The sequence below is a fragment of the Nycticebus coucang genome, chromosome 10 (genome assembly GCF_027406575.1).
Source record: "Nycticebus coucang isolate mNycCou1 chromosome 10, mNycCou1.pri, whole genome shotgun sequence".
Taxonomy (NCBI): domain Eukaryota; kingdom Metazoa; phylum Chordata; class Mammalia; order Primates; family Lorisidae; genus Nycticebus; species Nycticebus coucang.
Window position 1 is genome coordinate 107,568,097 of NC_069789.1, and position 27,516 is coordinate 107,595,612.

The 27,516-nt window shown below is 41.8% G+C and overlaps 1 protein-coding gene and 1 pseudogene across 1 annotated transcript; one reads left to right on the forward strand and one right to left on the reverse strand.

The window, feature by feature from the left end:
- Nucleotides 1-3,683: 3,683 nt before the first annotated feature.
- Nucleotides 3,684-3,780, reverse strand: LOC128597920 (uncharacterized; annotated as a pseudogene).
- An 11,723-nt stretch (nucleotides 3,781-15,503) lies between these two features.
- Nucleotides 15,504-27,311, forward strand: DUXA (double homeobox A). Its single transcript, XM_053606107.1, is given in 7 exon segments — nucleotides 15,504-15,528; nucleotides 19,916-20,070; nucleotides 21,250-21,364; nucleotides 22,853-22,998; nucleotides 25,001-25,083; nucleotides 25,085-25,107; nucleotides 27,292-27,311. Coding segments are annotated over 7 exon segments (567 nt in total).
- The last annotated feature ends 205 nt before the right edge of the window (nucleotides 27,312-27,516 follow it).

Here is a 27,516-nt window from a genome sequence, read left to right on the forward strand (position 1 = left end):
ACTACAACCAGAAAAACCCAAAAAACTGGGCGCCTGTGGCACAAGCGGCTAAGGCACCAGCCACATACAACTGAGTTGGAGGGTTCAAATCCAGCCGGGGCCCGCCAAACAACAATGACGGCTGCAACCAAAAAATAGCCAGGCGTTGTGGTGGGCACCTGTAGTCCCAGCTACTTGGGAGGCGGAGGCAGGAGAATTGCTTGAGCCAGGAGTGGAGGTTGCCGTGAGCTGTGATGCTATAGCACTCTACCCAGGGCGACAGCTGAGGCTCTGCCTCAAAAAAAATAAAATAAATAAATAAAAAATAATAAAATAAATAAAAATAGCCTTGCCGTCTGGCGGGCACCTCTAGTCCCAGCTACTCAGGAGGCTGAGACAAGAGAATTGCTTGAGCCCAGGAGTTTGAGGTTGCTGTGAGCTGTGACGTCACAGTACTCTATTAGGACGATAGCTTGAGGCTCTGTCTCAAAAAAAAAACAAAAACAAAAACCTACACTTGGCTCAGGCCCATACATAGCTCAATGTGGTGGGTGCCGGCCACATACTCCAGGGCTGGCAGTTCAAGCGGCCCGGTCTGCTAAACAACAATGACAACTATAAAAAAAAATAATAATAGCTGGGCGTTGTGGCGGGCGCCTGTAGTCCCAGTTACTCGAGAGGCTGAGGCAAGAGAATCACTTGAGTCCAAGAGTTTGAGGTTGCTGTGAGCTATGACGGCATGGCCCTCTAACGAGGGCGGGAGACTGAGAGAGAAACTGTATGCCCCCTCCAAAATTTATACGCTTTTTAAATTTCTGAAAAAGAACTTCACAAGATAAGGAGAAAGGAATCCTTATTTCTCTGCACCTGCAAAGAAAGCAGATGTAGTCAGTCATCAGTCTCTATAGAAGCAAAAACTTAGAAATGAGTGATGGAAACTATAAACTGGAAAATAACCCCTAACCTCTGAAAGATCTGTTATTCTGATTGATTTCCTTACTTAATGCGCATTTTATGGTAATGATATATATATTTTTTCCCTCAAAGGTGTAAAGCCCTAAAAAAATTGCCCTGTTAGCCAGAAGTGCATGCACGGCATTCTACCATGGGCAAAATAACTCTGCAGATTCCTTAGATAAACAAAGAGCATGACAGTTGTTATTCATTCACATTAATAGCTAACCTCTTTTGGGTTCTATAATCTCTTTCTAATAGGGTTTTTTTTTTAATTGTTGGGGATTCATTGAGGGTACAATAAGCCAGGTTACACTGATTGCAATTGTTAGGTAAAGTCCCTCTTTGTTTTTTTTTTTTATTTTTGTAGATTATTTGGGGATTTGCGGATTTCTATATATAAGATTAGGTCATCTGCAAATAAACAGATTATTATTTTTTCCTTTCCCATATGTGAATGCCTATTTTTTTCCTTGCCTAATCGCCTTAGAACTTTCAGTACAATATTGAACAGAAGTTCTGATAGTAGACATCTTCGCCTTCTACCTGCTCTTAGGGGGAAAGTCTTTAGTCTTTTACCATTAAGCATGATTATCTGTGAGATTTTCATAGATGCCTCTTACCATGTTGAGGAAGTTCCTTTCCATTCCTAGTTTTCTTTAAAAAAAAAAAAAAAAAACAACAACAACATAGGGCGGCGCCTGTGGCTCAAAGGAGTAGGGCGCCGGCCCCATATACCGGAGGTGGTGGGTTCAAACCCGGCCTTGGCCAAAAACTGCAAAAAACAAAACAAAACAAAACAAAACACAACAGGACATTTATTGCACGACTAATTGTTGAAATTCTGAAGATAAACTGGATGCTGGAATAGCTGCGCTCTTGGGTTCAGGTATTGTTCCTTCATAGAATTGATGCTTGAGTCTGCAGAATACAATTTTTAGGTGTCTTATTCAACCAGTGCCTGTGATAGCATCTTTTGCCTTGGAACTCCAGTTATACTACTTCTTGCACGTGGCAGGATAAACAAATAGGCTTTTGAAGGTGGTAGATCTTAGAGCCACAATGGCAAAACAACCTGTGCATCTTTGTATGATGATGCTTTCCAAATGGTATTCCCTTTGTCATCTTCTGCCTATTCCTAGATTATTTTTTGGTGGGGGTGGTAGGTTATGGAGAAAGAGTGTTGGATTTTGTCAAATACTTTTCTGCATGTATTGAAATCATGTAGAGTAGGGCAGCGCCTGTGGCTCAGTGGGTAAGGCTCCAGCCTCATATACAGAGGGTGGCAGGTTCGAACCTGGCCCCTGCCAAACTGCAACAAAAAAATAGCCGGGTGTTATGGTGGGTGCCCGTAGTCCCAGCTACTTGGGAGACTGAGGCAAGAGAATCACCTAAGCCCAGGAGATGGAGGTTGCTATGAGCTTTGACGCCCCAGCACTCTACCAAGGGCAATAAAGTGAGACTCTGTGTCTTTAAAAAAATTTTTTTAAAGGGAGTGGCGCCTGAGGCTCAGTAGGTAGGGTGCCAGCCCCATAAACCGAGGGTGGCAGGTTTGAACCTGGCCCCGGCCAAACAGGAACAAAATAATAGCTGGGCATTGTGGTGGGTGCCTGTAGTCCCAGCTACTCTGGAGGCTGAGGCAAGAGATTGCCTATGCCCAAGAGCTGGAGGTTGCTGTGAGCTGTGACACCATAGCACTCTACCGAAGGTGACATAGTGAGACTCTGTCTCTAAAAAGTAAAATAAAATAAAATAATTTAAAAAATCATGTAGGTTTTTTTTGGTGGTGGTGGTGGTTCCTTGATTCTATTAACATAGTGCAACTGATTTTCTCATTTGGAGCTACCTTTGCATACCTGGGCCAAATCCCACTTGATCACATTGTATAATTCTTTCACATTCTGCTAATATTTGTTTGAGAATTCTTATACCTATATTCATAAGACATACTAGTCTACAGTGTTCTTGTAATATTTTTGTCTGGATTTATTATTGGAATAATATTTGTCTCATGGAATAAATGTAAATTCTTCTTTAAGTGTTTGGTAGAATTCACTAGTAAAGCCATATTTCCCTGGACTTTTTCTTTTTTTGAGACAGACCCTCAAGCTGTCACCCTGGGTAGAGTGCTGTGACATCACAGCTCACAGCAACCTCCAACTCCTGGGCTCAAGAGATTCTCCTGCCTCCGCCTCCTAAGTAGCTGGGAGTACAGGTGCCCGTCACAATGCCCAGCTATTTTGTTGTTGCAGTTTGGCCGGGGCTGGGTTTGAACTCACCCCTTTCAGTATGTGGGGCTGGAGCCCTACTCATTGAGCCACAGGTGCTGCCCAAACCTGGCTATTTTTTGTTTGCAGCCATCGTTGTTTGGCAGGCCCAACTGGATTCAACCCGCCAGCTCAGATGTATGTGGCTGACACCTTAGCTCCTTGAGCCACAGGTGCTGAGCCTTCCCTGGACTTGTGTTTTTTTTTTTATTATTACTAATGCAATCTCTTATGTATCTATTCATATTTTCTTTATTTTTCAGTTAAGTTTTGTAGATGGGAGTCTTTCTAAGAGTTCATTGATTTTATTTAGGTTACCTAATTTGCTCATATACAGTTTTTCATAGCATCTCTTATAATACTTAAAATAATTTTTTTTTCTGTAGGATCATTAGTAATGTCCCTATTTCATTCCTGATTTTTTTTTGTTCAATAAAGTTTTATTTTTCCAAATATATGGTTGATTGGACCTGTAAACAATTTTTAAATATGGAATGCTTCACAAATTTGCATGTCATTCTTGCACACGGGCCATGCTAATCTTCTCTGTATTGCACTTCATTCCTGATTTTTTGAAAATTTATATTTTTTCTTTTTTCTCCCTTAGTCTAGCTTAATGTTTGTTAATTTATTGATCTTTTGAAAGAAGCAATTTTACTTTCATTGATTTGATTTCTTTATTATTTATTTATTTACTATTACTTTTTGAGACAGAGTCTCACTATGTTGCACTGGTTAGAGTGCTGTGACATCACAGCTCACAGCAAACTCAAACTCTTGGGCTTAAGCGATTCTCTTGCCTCAACCTCCTAAGTAGCTGGGACTACAGGCGCCTGCCACAATGCCTGGCTATTATTTTGTTATAGTTGTCATTGTTCTTTAGCTGGCCCAGACCAGGTTTGGACTCACAAGCCTTGGCATATGTGGCTGGCACTGTAACCACTGTGTTATGGGCACTGAGCCTGATTTCTTTATTTTCTTTTTATTCTCCATTTCATTATTTCTACTCTAACCTTTATTATTTTCAATAATTTTCATTATTGCTTTTTGCTTACTTGCTTTTCTATTATTTTTTTTTATTGAGACAGAGGCTCACTTTGAACCAATTTTATTTTCATTGATTTGATTTCTTTATTATTTTTTTCTGTTCTCCATTTCATTATCTCCACTCTAACCTTTGTTATTTTCATTATTATTTTCAAACAACTATCTTTTTTAATTGAGACAGAGGTTCACTTTGTCACCTGAGGTAGAGTGCTGTGGCATCATAGCTCACAGCAACCTCAAATGCTTGGGCTTAAGTGATTCTCTTGCCTCAGCCTCCCTAGTAGCTGAGACTGCAGGCACCTGCCATACCACCTGGCTATTTTTAGAGATGGCGTTTTCGCTTTTGCTCAGTCTTGTCTGGAACCCATGAGCTCAAACACTGTCCTCAGCCTCCCTGAGTGGCAGGATTACAGGTGTCAGCCACCGTGCCGGGCCTGCTCTTCTATTTTCTTTTCTTTCTTTATTCTCTTTTTTATTTTATTTTTAATTGTTTTTTATTAAATCATGACTTTGTATATTGATGCATTTGTGGGGTTCAAGGTACTGCTTCAATATACAATGTGAGATGCTTACATTGAACTAAGTAACACATCCATCACAATTATACTCATTTCTTAATAGTTTTGAAATGTACCATTACATCATGCACCTTAGGTGAGGTCCCTCCAAATGCCCTCCCTCCTCCCATATCCTCCCTCCTTTCCTCTCTCCTCTTCCTGTCTACTTTCTGGATTATAGTTATGTTTTGCCTTTCATATGTGTGTGTAGGTGGTTATATATTGATTTCATAGTAGTATTGAGTACATTGGATACTTTTTTTTTTATTAAATCATAGCTGTGTATATTAAGGCAATCATGGGGCACCATGAACTGATTTTATATACAATTTGAAATATTTTCATTAAACTGGTTAACATAGCCTTCCTGGCATTTTCTTAGTAATTGTGTTAAGACATTTATATTCTACATTTAGTAAGTTTCACATGTAGCCTTGTAAGATGCACCATAAGTGTGGTCCCACCAATTACCCTCCTTCCACCTATCCTCCACCCTCCCCTGGATACTTATTTTTCCATTCTTGAGATACTTTACTAAGAAGAATATATTCCAGCTCCATCCAGTGAACATAAAAGATGTGAAGTCGCCTTCTTTTTTATGGCTGCATAGTATTCCATGGTGTACATATACCACAATTTCCATTCATGGGTCGATGGCCACTTGGGCTGTTTCCATGTCTTGGCTATTATGAACTGGGCTGCAATAAACGTTCTGGTGCAAATGTCTTTGTTGTAAAATAATTTTTGATCATCCGGGTATATACCTAGTAGAGGAATTGCAGAATCGAACATTAGGTCTACCTTCAGTTCCTTTTTATTTTTTTTTTACTTTTAGTTCCTTGAGTGTTCTCCAAACTTCTTTCCAAAAAGGTTGTATTAGCTTGCATTCTCACCAGCAGTGTAGAAGTGTTCCCTTCTGTCTGTATCCTCACCAACATCTTCAGTTTTGGGATTTTGTGATGTGGGCTAATCTTATTGGAGTTAGATGATATCTCAAAGTAGTTTTGATTTGCATTTCTCTGATGATTAAGGATGATGAGCATTTTTTCATGTGTTTGTAGGCCGCGCGCAGGTCTTCATCAGAGAAGTCTCTTGCCCACATAGAAACAGGGTTATTCTTTTCTTATTGATTAGTTTGAGTTCTCTGTAGATTCTAGTTATCAGACCTTTGTCAGAAGCATAACCTGCAAAACTCTTTTCCCATTTTGAAGGTTGTCTGTTTACTTTACTTACTGTGCTCTTGGCTGTGCAAAAGCTTTTTATTTTGATCAGATCCCAGTAATGGATTTTCGGTGTTGCTTCAATTGCCCGGGGTGGGGGGGTCCTCCTCATAAAATATTCTCCCAAGCTGATTTCTTCAAGTGTTTCCCCTGCACTCTCTTCTAGTATTTTTATAGTTTCATGTCTTAAATTTAAATCTTTTATCCAATGAGAATCAATTTTTGTTAATGGTGAAAGGTGGAGGTCCAGTTTCAGTCTTCTACAGGTTGCCATCCAGTTCACCCAGCAGCATTTGTAAATTAGGGAGTCTTTCCTCCACTGAATATATATATATTTTAATTAATTTCTTTATTTTTATTAAACCATAGCTGTGTACATTAGTATGATCGTGGGGCACCATACACTTGGTTCATAGATCGTTTGACACATTTTCATCACATTAGTTAACATAGCTTTTGTAGCATTTTCTTAGTTATTTTGCTAAGACCTTTACATTCCACATTTACTAGGATTCACATATACCCTTGTAAGATGCACCGCAGGTGTAATCCCATTAATCCCCCTCCTTCCCCCTCCCCTCCTTTTCCCCTTTCTCCCTATTCTTAGGTTGTAACTGGGTTATAGCTTTCATGTGAAGGTCCTACATTAGTTTCATAATAAGGGTGAGTACATTGGGTACTTTTTCTTCCGTTCTTGAGACACTTTACTAAGAAGAATATGTGGGCGGCGCCTGTGACTCAGCCCGTAAGGCGCAGGCCCCATATACCGGGGGTGGTGGGTTCAAACCCAGTCCTGGCTGAACTGCAACCAAAAAATAGCTGGGCGTTGTGGCGGGCGCCTGTAGTCCCAGCTACTTGGGAGGCTGAGGCAAGAGAATCACTTAAGCCCAGGAGTTGGAGGTTGCTGTGAGCTGTGTGATGCCACAGCACTCTACCGAGGGCCATAAAGTGAGACTCTGTCTCTACAAAAAAAAAAAAAAAAAAGGAAGAAGAATATGTTCCAGCTCCATCCATGTAAACATGAAAGAGGTAAAGTCTCCATCTTTCTTTAAGGCTACATAATATTCCATGGTGTACATACTCCACTGAATATTTTTGATAGGTTTGTTGAAGATCAAATGGCAATAAGTAGCAGGGTTCATCTCTTGGTTCTCTATTCTGTTCCATAAATCTAATGTTCTGTTTTTGTGCCAGTACCATGCTGTTTTGATCACTATAGATTTATAGTATAGCCTGAAGTCTGGTAATGTGATACTTCCTGATTTGTTCTTATTTCTGAGTAATGTATGTGCTATTCGAGTTTTTTCTGATTCCATATAAAACGAAGTACTATTTTTTCAAATTCTTTAAAGTATGACAGTGGTGCTTTAATAGGGATTGCATTAAATCTGTAAATTGCTTTGGGTAGTATGGACATTTTAACAATGTTGATTCTTCCCAGCCATGAGCATGGTATGTTTTTCCATTTGTTAACATCTTCAGCTATTTCTTTTCTCAGAGTTTCATGGTTCTCCTTATAGAGGTCTTTCATGTCCTTTGTTAGGTAAATTCCCAAATATTTCATCTTCTTTGGCACTATTGTAAAAGGAATACAGTCCTTGATTGTTTTTCAGCTTCACTATTGTTAGCGTATATAAAAACTACTGATTGTAAGTATTGATTTTGTATCCTGAGATGCTGCTGTATTCTTTGATCACTTCTAAGAGTTTTGAAGTTGAGTCCCTGGGATTTTCCACGTATAGGATGATATCAACAGCGAAGAGTGAGAGTTTGATCTCCTCCGACCCTATTTGGATATGCTTGATCACCTTCTCTTTTCTGATTGCGATGGTTAAGACTTCCATTACTATGTTGAATAGTAGTGGAGGCAGTGGGCATCCTTGCCTCTTTCCTGATCTTAGTGGAAATGTTTTCAATTTTACCACATTCGATATGATATTGGCTGTGGGTTTGCTGTAGATGGCTTCTATTAGTTTAAGAAATGTCCCTTCTATGCCTATTTTCTTAAGAATTCTGATCATGAAAGGATGCTGGATATTATCAAAGGCTTGTTGTGCATAATTGAGAGAATCCTATGGTCTTTGTTTTTTATTTTATTGGTGTGATGTATTATATTTATAGATTTGCGTATGTTGAACCAACCCTATAACCCTGGAATAAAACCAACTTGATCATGGTGTATAATTTTTTTGATGTGTTGTTGAATTCTGTTTGCTAAGATCTTATTTAATATTTTTGCATTGATATTTATTAATGACATAGGTCTATAATTTTCTTTCTTTGTTGGATCCTTTCCTGGTTTGGGGATCAGGGTGATATATGCTTCATATGCTTCATTTCTTTTTTCTATGCTTTGGAAATCATTGTATAATATAGGTACTAGTTCCTCTTGAAAGGTTTGATAGAATTCAGATGTGACGCCATCTGGTCCTAGACTTTTCTTTTTAGGGAGATTTCATATTATTGATGCTCTTTTTTTTGGAGACATAGTCTGACTTTGGTGCCCTTGGTAGAGTGCCGTGGCATCACAGCTCACAACCTCCAGCTCTTAAGCTTAGGCAATTCTCTTGCCTCAACCTCCCGAGTAGCTGGGACTACAGGTGCCTGCCACAACACCCACCTATTTTTTGGTTACAGTTTGGCCAGGGCTGGGTTTGAACCCGCCACCCTTGGTATATGGGGCTGGTGCCCTACTCACTGAGCCACAGGCGCTGCCCTCTCTTCTGTTTTCTTAAAGTGGAAGCTTAGTTTATTTATTTGAGACCTTTTAATTTTGGTTTTTACAGTTATGTTTCCCACTAAGCCATATTTTCACTGCATTCCATAAGTTTTTTTTTTGTATGTTCTATTTGTTTTCATTAATCTAAAAGTGTTTTCTAATTTTTCTTCTTTTTTTTTTGCAGTTTTTGGCTGGGGCCAGGTTTAAACCTGCCACCTCTGGTATATGGGGCCAGCCCCCCTACTCCTTTGAGCCACAGGCACTGCCCTCTAATTTTTCTTCTGATTTCTTCTTTGACTCATCACTTAACTTTCATGTATCTTCTAATTTCCCAAATGTCCTTTTACTTTTGTTTTGTTTTATTTTGAGACACAGTCTCAAGCTTTTGCCCTGGATACAGTGCCGTGGCATCACAGCTCACAGCAACCTCTAACTCCTGGGCTCAAGCGATTCTCCTGCCTCCACCTCCGAAGTAGCAGGGACTACAGACGCTTGCCACAATGCCCGGCTATTTTTTGTTTGCAGCTGTCATTGTTGTTTGGCGGGCCCGGACTGGATTCAAACCTGCCAGCTCAGGTGTATGTGGCTGGCGCCTTAGCCGCTTGAGCCACAGGCGCCGAGCCTATTTTTTGTGTTTTTAAATATTTTTAATTGATGAGATCTTGCTATGTTGACCAGGCTGGTCTCAAACTCTTGATGCTAAGTGATCCCTCCACTTTAGCTTCTTAAGTATCTGGCATTAAAGACATGAGTCACCCTTGACAAGGGTCGCAAGATTACACAATGGAGAAAAGATAATCTCTCCAATAAATTGCTTTGGGAGAACTGGATATCTACATACAGAATAATGAAATTGAACCCTTATCTAACACTATATACAAAAATCAACTCAAAATGAATTATAGACTTAAAATATAAGATCCAAAACTGTAAAACTACTAGGAAAAAAATATAGGGAAAGATCTTGACATTGTTCTGGGCAACGTTTTTTTGCTACAACACCAAAAGCACAGGCTAAAAAAATAGAAAAAAAGAAAAAAAAGATGAATGGGATTGCATCAAACAAATTGGCTTCGGCATAGCAAAGGAAACAATCAACAAAGTGAATAGACAACCTATGGAATAGGAGAAAATATTTACAAATCATATACTGTATCTGATAAAGGGCTGATATTCAAAATATGTAAGGAACTCCTACAACTCAGTGACAACAAAGCCAAATAACGCAGTTTGAAAAATGGACACGGGACCTGGATACACACATCTCAAAAAAAGACAAGTGATCAACAGGTATATGAAAGGATGCGCAACATCACTAACCTTCAGGGAAATGCAAACAAGAACTACAATATGATATCCTGTCACAACTATTAGAATGGCTATCGTTAAAAAGATACAAAATAAGAGTGGCGAGGTTCTGGGGAAAAGGGAACCCTTGTGTACTGACAGGAATGTAAATTGGCACAGCTATTATGAAAAACAGTATGAAGTTTCCTTAAAAACTAAAAATGGAGCTGGATGCACTGGCTCACAACTGTAATCCTAGCACTCTGGGAGCCAAAGCAGGTAGATCACTTGAGCTCAGGCCTGAGCAAGAGCAAGATCCCATCACTACTGAAAAAACAGAAAAACTGAGAGAAGAGGATTGCTTGAGCTCAAGAGTTTGAGGTTGCTGTAAGCTATAACAATACCAAGGCATTCTACCCAGGGTGACACAATGAGACTCTGTCTCAAAAAAAAAAATAGGGCGGCAACCGTGGATCAATGAGTAGGCCCCATATACAGAGGGTGGTGGGTTCAAACTTGGCCCCCCCCCCAAATTGCAAGAACAACAACAACAACAAAAATAGCTGGGGGCGGCGCCTGTGGCTCAAAAGAGTAGGGCGCTGGCTCCATATGCCGGAGGTGGCGGGTTTAAACTCAGCCCCAATCAGAAACTGCAAAAAAAAAAATAGCTGGGCGTTGTGGAGGGCACCTGTAGTCCCAGGTACTCAGGAGGCTGAGGCAAGAGAATCACCTAAGCCCAAGAGCTGGAGGTTACTGTGAGCTGTGATGCCACAGCACTCTACCAAGGGTGACAAAGTGAGACTCTGTCTCTAAAAAATAAATAAATAAATAAATAAATAAATAAGTAAATAAAATTTAAAAAATGGAACTATTGTGTGATACAGCAATCCCACTCCTGGGTATATATATCTGTGGGAAATTAAATCAGTGTGTCAAAGAGATGTCTGCTCTCTTGTCACTGGCCTTGCAAAATGACCTGTTTCCTAAGCTATTTTTTGTTCCTTTGGTTTCCTCAAACATTTTAAACAGGGGGGCAGTTCACTGTCCCTCAGACTGTTGGAGGGCTGGATTATAGTTTAAAAGAAAACAAACTATGAACAAATTCCTATGCACACTGCACATATTTTATTTTGAAGTAAAAAAACAAAACGGGAACAAATACAATCACACCGCCTCACGTGGCCCGCAGGCTACAGTTTGAGGACCCCTGCTTTAGACTTTACCCATCTAGCCTCACAACCAGACTTAACTGGCCTCTCCACAGGGCTCACCATCCATCCCTAACACCTGATTCTTGAATCAGACCACCTGAAGATCCTATAACTTCAAAGCTGATGCAACTTGTGGAATGATGCATTCCTCAGCCCATTATAAAAGCCCTTGCCAGCTTGGCACCCGTAGCACAGTGGTTACTGTGCCAGCCGCATACACCAAGGGTGGAGGGTTTGAACCTGGCCCGGGCCTGCTAAACAACAATGACAACTGTAACCAAAAATAGCCAGGTGTTGTGGCAGCTACCTGTAGTCACAGCTACTTGGGAGGCTGAGGCAAGAGAATCTCTTAAGCCCAAGAGTTGGATGTTGCTGTGAGCTGTGAGAGTACATCACTTTGCCGAGTGCGACATAGTGAGACTCTGTCTATAAATAAATAAATATAAAAGTCTTTGCCCTTAATTGGTCAAGGAGATTGATTTGAGGCTGTTCTCTAGACAGACATCTTTTACATTAAAATTACTTTTTTTCTTTGGGAATCCTCATTGTCTCATTAATTAGCTTTTTGTGCAGCAAGTTACAAGACCTAGGATGGACCCTTTTTGGGTTCAGTAACAATTTCATGTGCATTGCAGTGTTATTCACAATAGCCAATATGTGGAAACAATCTAGGTGTCCATTGATGTGTGAATGGGTAAAGTAAATATAACATTTACATATATACACACACATATGCTAGAATGTTATTCAGCCTTAAAATAGAAGGAAATACTGCCATTTGGAACAACATGGATGAATTTGGCAGACATTATGCTAAATAGAAAAGTCTAGATGCAGAAGCATAAATACTGCATCATCTCACTTATATATGAAATCTAAAATAGTCAAACTTGAGGTAGACGCCAAGAGTATAATGGTGATTGCCAAAAGCTGAGGTGAAGGCAACATGGAGCAATGTTGGTCAAGGTGTAAAACTTTTCAGTTTTACAAGGTGAATAAGTTCTGGAGATTTAATGTGCCATTTTTATTACTATGTTGTATACTTGTAATTTGTTAAGAAGACAGGTCTTGTCTCGGCGACTGTAGCTGGTGGTTAGGGTGCCAGCAACATGCACCGGGGCTGGCAGGTTTGAATCCAGCCTGGACCTGCTAAATAACAATGACAACAACAACAACAACAAAAATAGCTGAGGGTGGCGCCTGTAGCTCAGTGGGTAGGGTACACCCACTGGGGGATTCGAACACCCAGGCTGGGGGATTCGAACCTGGCCTGGGCCAGCTGAATAGCAATGACAACTGCAACAAAAAAATAGCCGGGCATTGTGTCAGACGACTGTAGTCCCAGCTATTTAGGAGGCTGAGGCAAGAGACTTGCTTGAGCCCAAGAGTTTGAAGTTGCTGTAAGCTGTGACACCACAGCACTCTATCGAGGGCCACAAACTGAGACTTTGTCTCAGCAAAAAAAAAAAAAAAAGGAAAACAGGTCTTAAGCTTACCACATACATACACAAAGGGTGTGATGGGACATGATAAACTTGATTGATTAACTTGATTTGATTGTAGTAATTCTATCACCATATGTTTGAAGGTTGTCCAGAAAATATCCAGCCATGTAATAGGAAAAATAATATTAACAATGGCTGGATACTTTTTGGACATTTCCCCCTCATATATTGAAATTGAAGTTGTGTACTTTAAATATATACAATTTTGTATTTGTCAATTACACTTCAATAAAGCTGAAAACTTAATATTTAATTGAAGTAAATATATAATAAATATTCAATTGATGTCAATTAACTTAAAGCATACAAATTTTAATATACTAATGTCCAAACGGTGTGCCTAAAATATGTATCAATATATAAACAGCACAGAATTGTACTATAGATTACCAAATTTAGTAAGAAAATAAAATGACAAAATGTCATATATACAGTAAAAAAAAGAAAAACAATTTATCATTGTTTTAGGTAATGAAGTATAAAATTTTCCTTGTTAAGTATGTTATTTACCTGGTTCAAAATTGTTTTTTAAAAATTAATTGATATCTGGCCAGATTTTATTGGGAAAAGTCAAATATATCAATAAATAAAATTCACATGGCTTTTCTACATGCTCTTAATATTTTTTTCATTTTTTTCTTTCTTTTTCTTTTTTTTTGTAGAAACAGAGTCTCACTTTGTCACCCTTGGTAGAGTGCTGTGGCATCAACACAGCTCACTGCAACCTCCAACTCCTGGGCTTAGTTGATTCTCTTGCCTCAGCCTCCTGAGAAGCTGGGATTACTGCCACCACAATGCCCGGCTATTTTTTTGTTGTTGTAGTTTGGCCAGGGCTGGGTTTGAACCCGCCACCCTCAGTATATAGGGCCAGTGCCCTACCCACTGAGACACAGGCGCTGCCCTTTTTTTTTTTTTTTAAGAGACAGAGTCTCACTTTATCACCCTTGGTAAAGTGCTGTGTCGTCACAGCTCACAGCAGCCTCCAACTCCTGGGCTCAGGCGATTCTCTTGCCAGAAGCCAGCGACTGCAGGCACCTGCTATAATGCTCGGCTATTTTTTTATTGTTGCAGTTTGGCCAGGGCCAGGTTCGAACCTGCCATCCTTGGTATATGGGGCCGGTGCCCTACCCACTGAGCCACAGGCTCCACCCTTTCCATTTTTTAAATTACAATTTTTTTTGGAGATGGGAGGTGGTTCTCTGGCTCAAGCAATTCATCTGCATCATCCTTCTGAGTAGATGGGATTTAAGGCATGTACCACTGCACAGAGCTAATAATATTTTTTAAATCACTCAACTTTATATGTGTAATAGAACAAAATTTTCCTTTTCATCCTGAAGAATTGTGGACTAATAAACAATGAAAGTAACCTATCAACTTCCCTCACGACTCTTTAATGACATTGAGAAGAAACACCAGTGAGAGACGGGTTTCTTCATTGCACAGGTGCCCTCACTTGCATAACTTGCAGGGTAGTATCCTATTTTTATTTGCAATTTTGTATGTTTTGTTAACATGGACTTTTGGCATTCTTTTAACAAATATATTGCATTCAAATATAAATTATCAAGATTTCAGTATCTTTAGCATTTTAAAATTTTGTTCCTACAGCCCACTTGCCTCACTCTTATTCTAATTTAAAAAGGAAAGATCTCTACTTCAAAAGATGAAGGAGGAACATGAAAAATCAATTTTAAAAAGTCAACAATGCTAGGTACAATGACTCATGTCTATCATCCCAGAACTTTGAGAGGCTAAGGCAGAAGGGTCTCTTGAACTTGGGAATTTGAGACCATGATGAGCTATGATTGTGCCTCTGCACTTTAGCTAGCATGGATGACAGATCAAGACCCTATTTGGGGGGAAAAAAAATATATATGTAATGATAAACATTTTAAAAAAGGGTAAACAGTATAGTACTAATAATGGTCTTCTTGTGATGATTTAGTGTAGGGGTTGGTATAAGTGTTTTGTTTTTTTTTTGAGACAGAGCCTCAAACTGTCGCCCTGGGTAGAGTGTAGTGGCATCACAGCTCACAGCAACCTCCAATACCTGGGCTCAAGGGATTCTGCCTCCACCTCCCAAGTAGCTGGGACTACTACAGGCGCCTGCTACAACACCCAGCCATTTTTTGGTTGCAGCTGTCATTGTTGTTTGGTGGGCCCGGACTGTATTTGAACCCACCAGCTCAGGTGTATATGGCTGGCACCTTAACTGCTGGAGCCATAGGCATTGAGCCATTTTTTTTTGAAACAGAGTCTCGCTATGTTGCCCTAAGTAGAGTGCTGTGGTGTCACAGCTCACAGTAACCTCAAACTCTTGGGCTTAAGCAATTCTTTTGCCTCAACCTCCCAAGAAGCTGGGACTACAGGCGCCCACCACAGCACCCAGCTATTTTTTGTTGCAGTTGTTTAGCTGTTATTTTATCTGTCTCAGGCTGGGTTTGAACCTGCCACCTTTGGTGTATGTAGCTGGCACCGTAACCACTGTGCTACGGGTGCCGAACCCTGACGTAGGTTATTAAATGCCAAATGAGAAAAAGGAGTCTTCTATAGACTTTTTTAGATTAAGAGGGTATATGTTAGCAATAAATGATGAAGTTAGTAAAGGCGAACTGGAGAATTATTCAAATGATCAAATCAGTAGGTGGGGCCATCAGGTTAATCGTATAAAGGCTGACTCCACACTGATGGTTGGACCCAGCTGCTTCAGCTCCAGGTCTCTGAGCCTCTGGGTTTCACTATCTCTCCTCCAGCATGGCCCACGACAGCTCTGCTAGCCGTAAGTCCCCTCACTCTTGATTGAATTTTTGTTGGTTTTGGGAAGGAAATTGGGCTTAAAAACCAGGTGGGCTTGTTGTAATTGTTGGAGAAGGGAAGGGTAATGGTGATGGAAAACCAGTTTCTCTGATAAGATGTTATGAAATGCACTGGGAATTTTAGAAGGGTGTGGGTATTCAAGTACTCAGTAAGGCAAAACTGCTTCAGAAAAGAAGAGGGGAGAAAGGAGCAGATGGAAAGGAGAGGGAAAGAGACAGTAAAGGAAAGGAACTGTGAGAGGTATCACAAAGTTTGAAGATCAAAACATTTGAAACTGACTGGGCGTGAGGGCTCACGCCTGTAATCTCAGCACTCTGGGAGGCCAAGGCAGATGGATCACTTGAGTTCACGAGTTCGATACCAGCCTGAGCAGGAATGAGACTCCCTGCCCTCATCTTTAAAAAACAGCTGGGTGGGGGCGGCGCCTGTGGCTCAGTCGGTAAGGCGCCGGCCCCACATACCGAGGGTGGCGGGTTCAAACCCGGCCCCGGCTGAACTGCAACCAAAAAATAGCTGGGCATGGTGGCGGGCTCCTGTCGTCCCAGCTACTCGGGAGGCTGAGGCAAGAGAATCGCTTAAGCCCAGGAGTTGGAAGTTGCTGTGAGCTGTGTGATGCCATGGCACTCTACCCGAAGGGCATAAAGTGACACTCTGTCTCTACAAAAAAAAAAACAAAAAAAAAAAAACAGCTGGGTGTTGTGGTGGGCACCTATAGTCCCAGCTACTCAGGAGGCTGAGGCAGGAGAATTGCTTGAGCCCAAAGGTTTAAGGTTGCTGTGAACTATGATGCCATGGCACTCTACTGGGGACAAGAAAGTGAGGCTCTGTCTCAACAACAACAACAAAGCAATTGCTTTAGAACCAAAGCAATTTCCAGATTTCTCTCCCCAGACTAAACTTTTCTCCTGAACCTTGGACTTGTCCATCTAATTGCCTATTTGTCTCTATCAGGTATCTCAAATTCAACCTTGTCCGTAAACTCCCAGTGTTCACATCTAAATGATCCAACTAGGCTGGGAGCTGTGTTGGCTTTATCTTCCAAATATTTCAGGAATTCAATCCTTTCTCAGTCTATCTCCACTATTCCCACTCTGAATCATTACACCACCCCACTAAGTGTTCTGACCACTTCACAACTTCACTCCCAACATTGTAGATCCTGTGATGCTTTCTTTTTTTGAGACAGAATCTCACTTTGTCACCCTTGGTAGAGTGCCATGACATGATAGCTCACAGCAACCTCAAATCCTTGGGCTCAAGTGATTTTCTTGCCTCAGTCTCCCCAGTAGATGGGACTACAGGTGCCAGCCACAACACCTGGCTATTTTTAGAGACAGAGTCTTGCTATGGCTCAGGCGGGCCTCCTGAGCTCAATCAATCCACCCACCTCTACCTCCCAGAGTTCTAGGATTACAGGCTTGAGCCACTGCCCCCCGCCTCTTGTGATGCTCTGGAACCGTTAGATTGAGTCATTTACCCACTAAAATTCTCAGTGACTTCCTACAGTATGAGAGGCATGTGGCCCTATGATGCCCTGGATAGTCTTGTCCCCTAGATTGTCTGTGACATCATCTTCCCCCTTTGTTCCTTCTCCAGCTGTTTTGGTTTCCTCCCTTTATCTTGAATAGGTCAGGCAGGTTCCCAACCTGTGGCCTTTGCATCTGGTATTCTAACTTGCTGTACTTCCGCACCTTCCAAACATCAGCATTGTGCACCCCTTAATCTGCCCCACGACTTTGTTCACTTTTCATGAGCCCTTCTCTAGCCTCTGAGTTAAAATTGTGATCTCTTTCTAGAAATAGTAGGTGATACTAAGAAAAAAAATGACTTCTATTCTCCTAATTTCATTCTTCTTTGCCATAGAAACATTCACCATCTGATACGTTGTTTCTTATACTTGTTTGCTTCTTATCTCTTGGCTCTCCAAGAAGCTCAAGGATATCTTCACTCTTTTTACAGCGCCTAGAATAGGTTTGTTAATCTGGCTTTTTAATAGGTTCTTGATTTTTTTTTTTAACAATTTAAAAATTAGATGAAAATTTTCTTGGGCTGCGCCCGTAGCTCAGTGGATAGGGCGCCAGCCACATACACCAAGGCTGGCAGGTTTGAACCTGGCCCAGGCCAGCTAAACAACAATGACAACTGCAATAACAACAAAAAATAGCCGGGTGTTGTGGCGGTGCCTGTGGTCCCTGCTACTTGGAAGGCTGAGGCAGGAGAATCGCTTAAGCCCAAGAGTTTGAGGTTGCTGTGAGCTGTGATGTCACAGCACTCTATCAAGGGTGACAGCTTGAGATTCTAGTTTTTCCTACCAGGACTTACTCAGCTCTTCCTGGGAGTGGAGGGATAGAAATTAGAATCAAAACAAACATACATAAAAAGAATGTTTAGGTTTTCTACTCCAGAAAAGTATGAGTTGGGAAAAATGCAGAATGGATTTAGGAGCGAACTTCTGATGTTATTTACATAAACCAGAGATGATCAGTTTCTCAAAGGATTAGGGTGGGCCAAGGACAGTGGCTCAAGCCTGTAATCCTAGCACTCTGGGAGGCTAAGGCAGGAAGATCATGTTAGTCCAGCAGTTTGAGATTGCAATGAGCTGTGATGATGCCACTGCCCTCTAGCCAACAGAAAGTTTAAGAAATTTGTTAAAGTATCAAAAGAGGTAATCTTCAGGCTGGACCTCTGTACCTCAGTGAGTAGAGTGACAGTCATGTACACCAAGGTTGGCGGGCATTGTGGCAGGCACCTGTAGTCCCAGCTACTCAGGAGACTGAGGGAAGAGAATTGCTTAAGCCAAAGAGTTTGAGACTGCTGTGTGCTGTGACACCACAGCACTCTACCAAGGACGATAGACTCCATCTCAAAAAATAATAATAATAATAATCTCCAATTTTCTGAATGGCTATTAAAATATAACTTTCTCCCAATTAGCATACATATCTGTGTTAGATGGATTTATTTCACATATATCAACCAAAGGAACATATAACAACAATTATAAAGCAGAGACAAATATGTGAATCCAACTATCTGCTATTAAAGTAGACTTTGAAGAGATTTATGTAAATGCAAAATAATGCCACTTACCTGTATTTGTTTTTGTTTGGAAACTTGTCATTTTTATAAAAATTCATTGTTTTGGGCTCGGCACCTGTGGCTCAAGAGGCTAAGGCGCCAGCCACATACACCTGAGCTGGCAGGTTCGAATCCAACCCGGGCCTGCCAAACAACAATGATGGCTGCAACCAAAAAAAAAAAACAGCCGGGCATTGTGGTGGGTGCCTGTAGTTCCAGCTACTTGGGAGGCGGAAGCAGGAGAATTGCTTGAGTCTAGTGGTTGGCGGTTGCTGTGAGCTGTGATGCCATAGCACTCTACCCGGGCGACAGCTTGAGGCTCTGTCTCAAAAAAAAATGCATTGTTTTGGGTGGTGCCTCTGGCTCAAAGGAGTGGGGCACCAGTTCCATATACCAGAGGTGGTGAGTTCAAAGCCAGCCCCAGCTAAAAACTGAAAACAAACAAAAAGTTTGTTTTTGTTTTGTTAAAATGTAACAAGTTTATTGATTTTTTAAAATTCTTTTTTTGGTCCTTTCAATGCTCGGAATGAATTAAAATAAATTCTTATTTTTAAATTTTTAGTAAGGTAAAACAAAATCTCCTTGTGTATGCATTAAATTTTAACAGTGTAAAGGGGAATTGTGACCAAAACATTTGAGAGTTACTGATTCCAGGGTAATGCCATTTTCTAGAGAAGAAGTCTGTACAATAATGCTCAAGTTTCTTTCACAGACCATAGAGAACTTTTGTTTTTGTGGTAATAAGGCTCCATCATTTTTTTTCCAGAGCAAAAAGTTATCCCATAAGGCAAACTTTTTACATATGTTTATAAAGCTGATGTTGTGGCTTGGATGGGTCCTGAGCTTGGTTTAATAATTTTAACAATTTTTTTCTTTTTGAGACAGAATCTCACTTTGTAGCCCTCAGTAGAGTGCCATGATGGCATAGCTCACAGCAACCTTAAACTCTTGGGCTCAAGCAATCCTCTTGCTTCAGCCTCCCAACTAGTAGCTGGGACTAGAGGAGCCCACCACAATGTCTGACTATTTTTTTTAATTAATTAATTAATTTATTTAAGGCAGAGTCTCACTATTGTTACCCTCGGTAGAGTGCTATGATGTCACAGCTCACAGCAACCTCCAGCTCTTGGGCTTAGGCAATTCTTTTGCCTCAGCCTCCTGAGTAGCTGAGTCCCAAGGGGAAATAAGAAATGAGAGACTAGCTTGAACCTGAAGTGTGAATATACAAACCAGCCTATCAAATGCTTTGTTTTCTCCTGATCTTTCTACAGAAACCAGAGCAACAAATCATAGGCGCAGTCGCACCAAATTCACAGACGATCAGCTGAAAATCCTCATCAATACCTTCAATCAAAAACCTTACCCGGATTATGCCACCAAAGAAAAACTTGCTTTAGAAACTAACACTGATGAGTCAAGAATCCAGGCAAGCGACAAATTCTCCAGGATTAGAAGTAGAAAGGAAGGAGAGGAAACTATTATTTGAGCACATATCATGTACCAGTTTACCAAGGGCTATGTGTTGATTATTTCAACTGCATGCAGAATAAACTTGTAAAGATGTTGCTCTTAGCCTTACTTTGAAAATATGCCTTACTATGAAAATAGGCTTACTTTGATACCAAGCTCATAAGGGTAGGAGGAAGCATGTAGGTCAATGGTTCTCAACCTTCCTAATGTTGCGACCCTTTAATACGGTTCCTCATGTTGTGGGGATCCCCAACCATAAAATTATTTTCGTTGCTACTTCATAACTGTAATTTTGCTACTGTTATGAATCATAATGTAAATATCTGATATGCAGGATGTATTTAGGCGACCCCTGTAAAAGGGTCGTTCGACCTCCAAAGGGATCGCCACCCACAGATTGAGAACCACTGGTGTAGGAGTACCTTAAAAGGGGAGGAAATGCTTGAGCTGTTTTTTTTTTTTTTTTTGACATAAAGGACAGAGTCTCACTCTGTTGCCCTAAGTAGAGTGCTGTAGTATCATAGCCCACAGCAATCTCAGACTCCTGGGCTCAAGTGATCCTCCTGCTTCAGCCTCCTAAGTGGCTGGGACTACAGGAACCCACCACAATGCCTCGCTAATTTTTCTACTGAGTAGAGATGGGGTTTTACTCTTGCTCAGGTTGGTCTCAAGCAGTCCACTGGTCTTGGCCTCCCAGAGTACTAGGATTATAGGCATGAGCCAATGTACCTGGCCCTAGAACTGGTTTTTAAATGCATAGTAATTGTAGCAACTATCTGTCAATTAAAAAAATAATAATTAGAAAAAATCCTATTGGGACCAGATTGTGAAGGGGCTAGATGCCAAGCCTTGACCTAAACTTGGGACTTGGTAGCATGAGACAGAAGTCAGTAATAATCTTGGGCTTAGGTCTAATAAGAATCACTCAGGTGGAAGGGTCACTTGAGCCCAAGAGTTCAAGGATGCAGTAAACAATGATTGCACCACCATGCTCCAGCCTGGGTGGCAGAATAAGACGCCATCTCAAAAAAGATTTTTTTTTTTTAAAGAATTGCTTATGTACTTTGAAAAAAAAAAAAGGCAGTGATAGAGCAGAAATGTTAATGTATTATCTCATTTTCTTTTTCATATTTAGATTTGGTTTCAGAATCGAAGAGCCAGGCACAAATTGGAGAGAAAAACAGAACTTGAGGAAACTTTAGAATTGAGCCAAAACCAAGGACAAATTTGCCCTGCAGAAGAGAAGCAAAGTAAATCTCCTCCCAGAACGGAAGCCTCTCAGTCTCTCAGTAGTGGAGTCCACTGCTACTCTGTTAAGAAAAGAATGTTTCAGTTCCGCACCTGTGGCTAAAGTGGCTAGGGCGCCAGCCACATACTCCTGAGCTGGCGGGCTTGAATCCAGCCTGGGCCCGCCAAACAACAATGACGGCTGCAACCAAAAAATGGCCGGGCGTTGTGGTGGGTGCCTGTATTCCCAGCTACTTGGGAGGCGGAGGCAGGAGAATCGCTTGAGCCCAGGAGTTGGAGGTTGCTGTGAGCTGTGATGCCAAGGCATTCTATTCAGGGTAACAGCTTGAGATTCTGTCTCGAAAAGAAAAGAATGTTTCAGCTGGTATGTTAGCTCATGCCTCTAATCCTAGCATTTGGGAGGCCAAGGTGGGTGTGTTGATTGAGCGCACAGGTTCGATACCAGCCTGAGCCAGAGCACGACCCTATCTCTAAAAATAGCCAGGCGTTGTGGCAGGCACCTGTAATCCCAGATACCTAGGAGGCTAAGGCAAGAGAATCACTTGAGCCCAAGAGTTTGAGGTTGCTGTGAGCTATAATACCATAGCAGTCTACTGAGGGTGACAAAGTGAGACTCTGTCTCAAAAGAAAAAAAAAAGGAAAAAGAAAAAAATGTTTTCTCCTTGAGCACTTTTCTTTTTCTTTTTCTTTTTTTTTTTTTTGTGGAGACAGTCTCACTGTACTGCCCTCGGGTAGAGTGCTGTGGCGTCACACGGCTCACAGCAACCTCTAACTCTTGGGCTTATGCGATTCTCTTGCCTCAGCCTCCCAAGCAGCTGGGACTACAGGCACCCGCCACAACCCCCGGCTATTTTTTTGTTGTTGTTGCAGTTTGGCCGGGGCTGGGTTTGAACCCGCCACCCTCGGCATATGGGGCCGGCACCCTACTCACTGAGCCACAGGCGCCACCCCCTTGAGGACTTTTCATCTCACAGCAACCTCAAACTCTTGGGCTTAAGCAATTCTCTTGCCTCAGCCTCCAGGTAGCTAGGACTACAGGCGCCTGCCTCAATGTCTGGCTATTTTTTTTGTTGCAGTTGTCATTGTTGTTTTAGCTGGCCTGGGCCAGGTTTGAACCCACCAACCTTTGTGTATGCAGCTGGCACCCTGCCCAGTGAACTAGGGGCACTGCCCCTCCTTGAGGACTTTTTATTTAGTCTTCTGGCAGCAAAGGGTTCAACATGACCCTGGAAGTTCTTTCCTGCCCTGTTCCTGGGCTATCTGGGTTTCCCCTGCTCACTTTCTGCTGGAATCCAGAAGCCCAAGCTTATTTTATGTTTCCTCTGGGACCTTCTACCTGGAATGAGTCTGGAACAAGGTCCTCTTAGGGAGAGTCAGTGAGTTGCAAATTAGATAGAGACAGAGGGATCTATTTGAGTTCCAGGCTTGGGTGTGTAAACTGACCTTTGGAATGTTCCTTGAACCCTCAATCTTTTTGATTTTCCTCCTAGGAAGAGAAACCAGACGGTGTCGCACCTCCTTCAGTCCCACGCAGTTACAAACTCTCATCCAGGCTTTTGCGAAAGACCGTTACCCCGGGATTGAGCGCAGAGAACAACTTGCTGAAGAAACCGGGGTTCCAGAGTCAAGAGTCCAAGTGAGTAAGAAAGAGTTTGGCTGTTCCATCTCCCAAGGATCTAAATATATAGGAAGGGAAGCCACACTGACTTTGGGCAGTTCCTTTTGTTTGTTTTTTGATTTTTAAAATTTTTTTTGTTTTTTGTTTTGTTTTGTTTTGTTTGAGACAGAGCCTCAAGCTGTCACCCTGGGTAGAGTGCTGTGACATCACAGCAACCTCCAACTTCTGAGCTCAAGTAATTCTCCTGCCTCCGCCTCCCAAGTAACTGGGACTACAGGCGCCCGCCACAACGCCCAGCTATTTTTTTTGGGTGCAGCCATCATTGTTTGGCAGGCCCAGGCTGGATTCGAACCCGCTAGCTCAGGTGTATGTGGCTGGCACCTTAGCCACTTGAGGCACAGGTGCTGAGCCTGTGGACTGTTCCTTAGCATGCCAGACACATTTTAGGGCTTTCAATGGGCTGGTTTTCTCAGTCTGGCAGGTTCTTCTCCCAGGTGCCACATGGCTCAATCTCACATTCCCCACCTTTTTCGTAGAGATGAGGTATCACTCTTGCTCAGGATGGTCTCAAACTCCTGAGCTCAAGCAGTGCCTGGGGTCTGGCTATGTTGCCCAGGCTGGTTATGAACTCCTAGGTTCAAGCAACCTCCCACCTCAGCTTCTAAGTACCTGGGACTACAGATAGTTCCACTGCGTCTGGCTCCCTTCTCCAATCATCTGTCTGTTTTCTTGTTTTTTTTTTTTTTTTTTTTTTTAGAGACAGTCTTATTTTGTCGTCCTTGGTAGAGTGTTATGGCATCACAGGTCACAGAAACCTCCAGCTCTTGGGCTTAGGTGATTCTCTTGCCTCAGCCTCCTGAGTAGCTGGGACTACAGGCAGCTATCACAACGTCCAGCTATTTTTTTGTTGCTATTTGGCCGGGGCCAGGTTCGAACCTGCCACCCTTGGTGTGTGGGGCCGGTGCCCTATCCACAGAACCACAGGCGTGGCCCCTTCATCTGTCTGGTTTTTGTTTGTTTGTTTTTGAGGCAGAGTCTCACTGTGTCACCCAGGCTAGAGTACTATGGCATCAGCCTAGCTCATTGCAACCTCAAACTCCTGGGCTCAAGTGATCTCCCTGCCTCAGCCTCCTGAGTAGTTGGGACTACAGGCATTTGCTATAATGCCCAGCTATTTTTTTCTATTTTTAGTAGAGGTGGGGTCTCACTTTTGCTCAGGGTGGTCTCAAACTCCTGAGCTCAAGCAATTCTCCCCCCTCAGCTTCCAGAGTGCTAGGATTACAGGTGTGAGCCACTGTGCCCAGCCTATTCTCTGTTGTGATAAATGTTGTATCTCTTGGACCCTAAACAGTGCCTGGCATATGATGCTCAAGAATTTGTAGAATAACTGTTACTTTGAACTCCCCATTCCTCACTGCACAGGCTGATAGAATTATATTCTATTTTAGGATTCTTCAGGAACAAATCATGGGGCAGGCTGCACATTTCTCCGAGCTCAATATTAAATTTCTAAGGCAGACATAATTATTACAACCTATGGGTTAATTGGAAGGGCTGAAGGGATTATAATAGAAACAAAGACTTCAATCAAGTCTGGTCATAGTGGCTCACACCTGTAATCCCAGAATTTTGAGAAGTCAAGTGGGAGGATCACTTGAAGACAGGAGTTTGAGACCAGCCTCAGCAACATACAGAGAACTTATCTCTACAAAAAATTTAAAAACTTAGCCATGTGTGGTGGCATGACTATAGTCCTGGCTGCTGATTAGAGGGGAGGTACAGGGGGATTTCTTGAACCCAGGAGTTGGAGATCAGCCTGGGCAAATACAGCAAAACCCTGTCTCTAAGAACAAATAACAAAGGATGATACGGGTCTTAATAAATAAATATTAAAAATAATTATATTGGGGATTAGGCCGGCAAAGAAATAGCTATTTCTCTCCTTCACCTTATGAAAACAAGCAGTAGTGATTTTTTTCTATGACATTGTTTTAATTGTATCTCTGTTTTGCCCACTTAGATTTGGTTTCAAAATCGAAGGTCTAAATACTATTCCCAGAGAAGAAAAAAAGAATGTGATAAGTCTTTAGAACAAGACCAAGATCAAGATCTCTGAGGGAGATCAAGGTAAGCAGCCGATGGTTCCCAATTTGGTTCACAAGAGAAACCTCTTGTGTGTCCAAGGATTCCTTACAGTAGTGTCAATTGCTCTAGGGATATGGGTGGGAGATGTTCACACCCAAGTGCCTTTGGGTTTCATAGACTCATTGGTCGTAGGATTGGCCACCATCCCTGAAGACACTTTTTTTTTTTTTTTTTTGAGACAGTGACAGAGTGTCACTATGTTGCTCTCGGTAGAATGCTGTGGTGTCACAACTCACAGCAACCTCAAACTCTTGAGCTTAAGTGATTCTCTTGCTTCAGCCTCCCGAATTGCTGTGCTGTCGTGTTTTCTAATTTGAGGATTAATCATTGCTATTTGAGAACATGTTCGTAACAGGTTGTATCTGCCTGAACAGCTTTATTTTTAAGGAGGCAGTACAAAGTTGTTTCTCAAGGAAGTAAGACACATTTTCAATTTAATTATGAGAAGAGAAATAGGCATAGATTCCCAAGTGAACATAATCTATTATTACTGTGTGACCTCTAAAATATGAGCAATACTACATACCTACAAGATTAGCTAGAAAATGTACATGACTGCTTTGAAGTACAGCTGTCAGTTAAAAGCTAAAGTTTTAAGGAAAACATGTTTTTGGGAAGTGCTTCTGGCTCAGTGAGTAGGGTGCTGGCCCCATATACTGAAGGTGGCGGGTTTGAACCCGGCCCTGGCCAAACTGCAACAAATGCCGGGCATTGTGACAGGTGCCTGTTTAGTCCCAGCTACTTGGGAAGCTGAGGCAAGAGAATCGCCTAAGCCCAAGAGCTTAGGAGGTTGCTGTGAGCTGTGACACCACAGTACTCTACTGTGGGCAACAAAGTGAGAGTCTGTCTCTAAAAAAAAAAAAAGAAAGAAAGAAAACATGTTTTTCTTCTGCTGTGTTAAAAGTTGAAGCTTAGAGGAAATATGTTATTGTCTGTTGAGGAGGGTCACTAGAGGGGGAATTGTCCCCAGACCTTTTCCCAAGCTGCCGGGGCCCTGCCACCTCACAGCTCTCACTGGAAGTAACCCCCTATCCCCCTCCCTCCTTCCCTTTCCCCATCCCTCGTTTCCCTATCCCCAACTTGTATTAGATCATCTACTGCCTTCATATTAGAATTGCGGGCATTGGATTCTTGCTTCTCCATTCTTGTGATGCTTTAAGAAGAATGTGTTCCACCTCCATTCAGGTTAATATGAAAGATGTAAATTCCAAATCTTTTTTCTTTCTTGTTCTTTTTTGAGACAGAGTCTCACTCTGTTGCCCTTGGTAGAGTGCCATGGCATCACAGCTCACAGCAACCTCAAACTCTTGGGCTTAAGTGATTCTCTAGCCTCAGTCTCCCAAGTAGCTGGGACTATAGGCACCTGCCACAATGCCCGGCTATTTTTTGAGAGACGGGGTCTCGCTCTGGCTCAGGCTGGTCTTAAACCCGTGAGCACCTGCCTTGGCCTCCCAGAGTGCTGGCATTACAGGTGTGAGCCACCGAGCCTGGCCAAGTCGTCATCTTTTTTAACAGATGAATATTAGTCCATGGATTACATATACCACAGCTTGTTAATCCATTCCTGGGTTGGTGGGCATTTGGGCTGTTTCCACATTTTGGCAATTGTCAATTGAGTAGTAAAGAACAGTCTGGTGCAAATGTCCTTATGAAAAAGGATTTTTTTTTTCTTCTGGATAGATGCCTAGCAATATGATTGCAGGATTAAATTGGAGGTCTAATTTGAGTTCTTTGAAGATTCTCCATACTTCCTTTTCACCTAACCCCAGTGAGAATAACCCACATCACAAAGCTGTAGAAGCTGATGTGGATGTGGAGAGAAGGGAACACTTTTACACTGCTGGTGGGACTGCAAACTAAGGATCTATGGATCTTCTAAGGAATTCCAGTGTCCACTTTTCCAACTGGAGTCCAGCCAACCCCCTTAAGATTTTGTTCACTGATGTCTCTTCAATGCCTGTCACATAGTAAATACTCAATAAACTTTTCTCAGAGGCATGACTAGGTGAACAGAGGAATTAATTCTTCCAGGAGCAGGCTGGGGCATGGATTTCCCAGGAGGTAGTAGGTTCTATATTGGATTGAAAAGATGAGAAAGGGTTGATTCCCTTGTCTCAGAATAGAAATTAACTTGTTAATTTTTTCTCTGCTATCTTTCTTCTCTAGGTATAGAAGATATACAATAGGACTAGCCTCACCAGCAACACTATTATTTCTCTGAAGCCAGAACATGGTGGCTTTTTTTATTTATTTATTTTTCATGAGCTACAGAAGATCATAAATGGTACAGAGTATATCATCAACTTCAGTCCCAAATCTCTCCTACAGTTTTCCTATGAATTTACCTTTCTCCTGAGATTGCAGACTGAGCCTTTTGAAGATTGCAAGGGG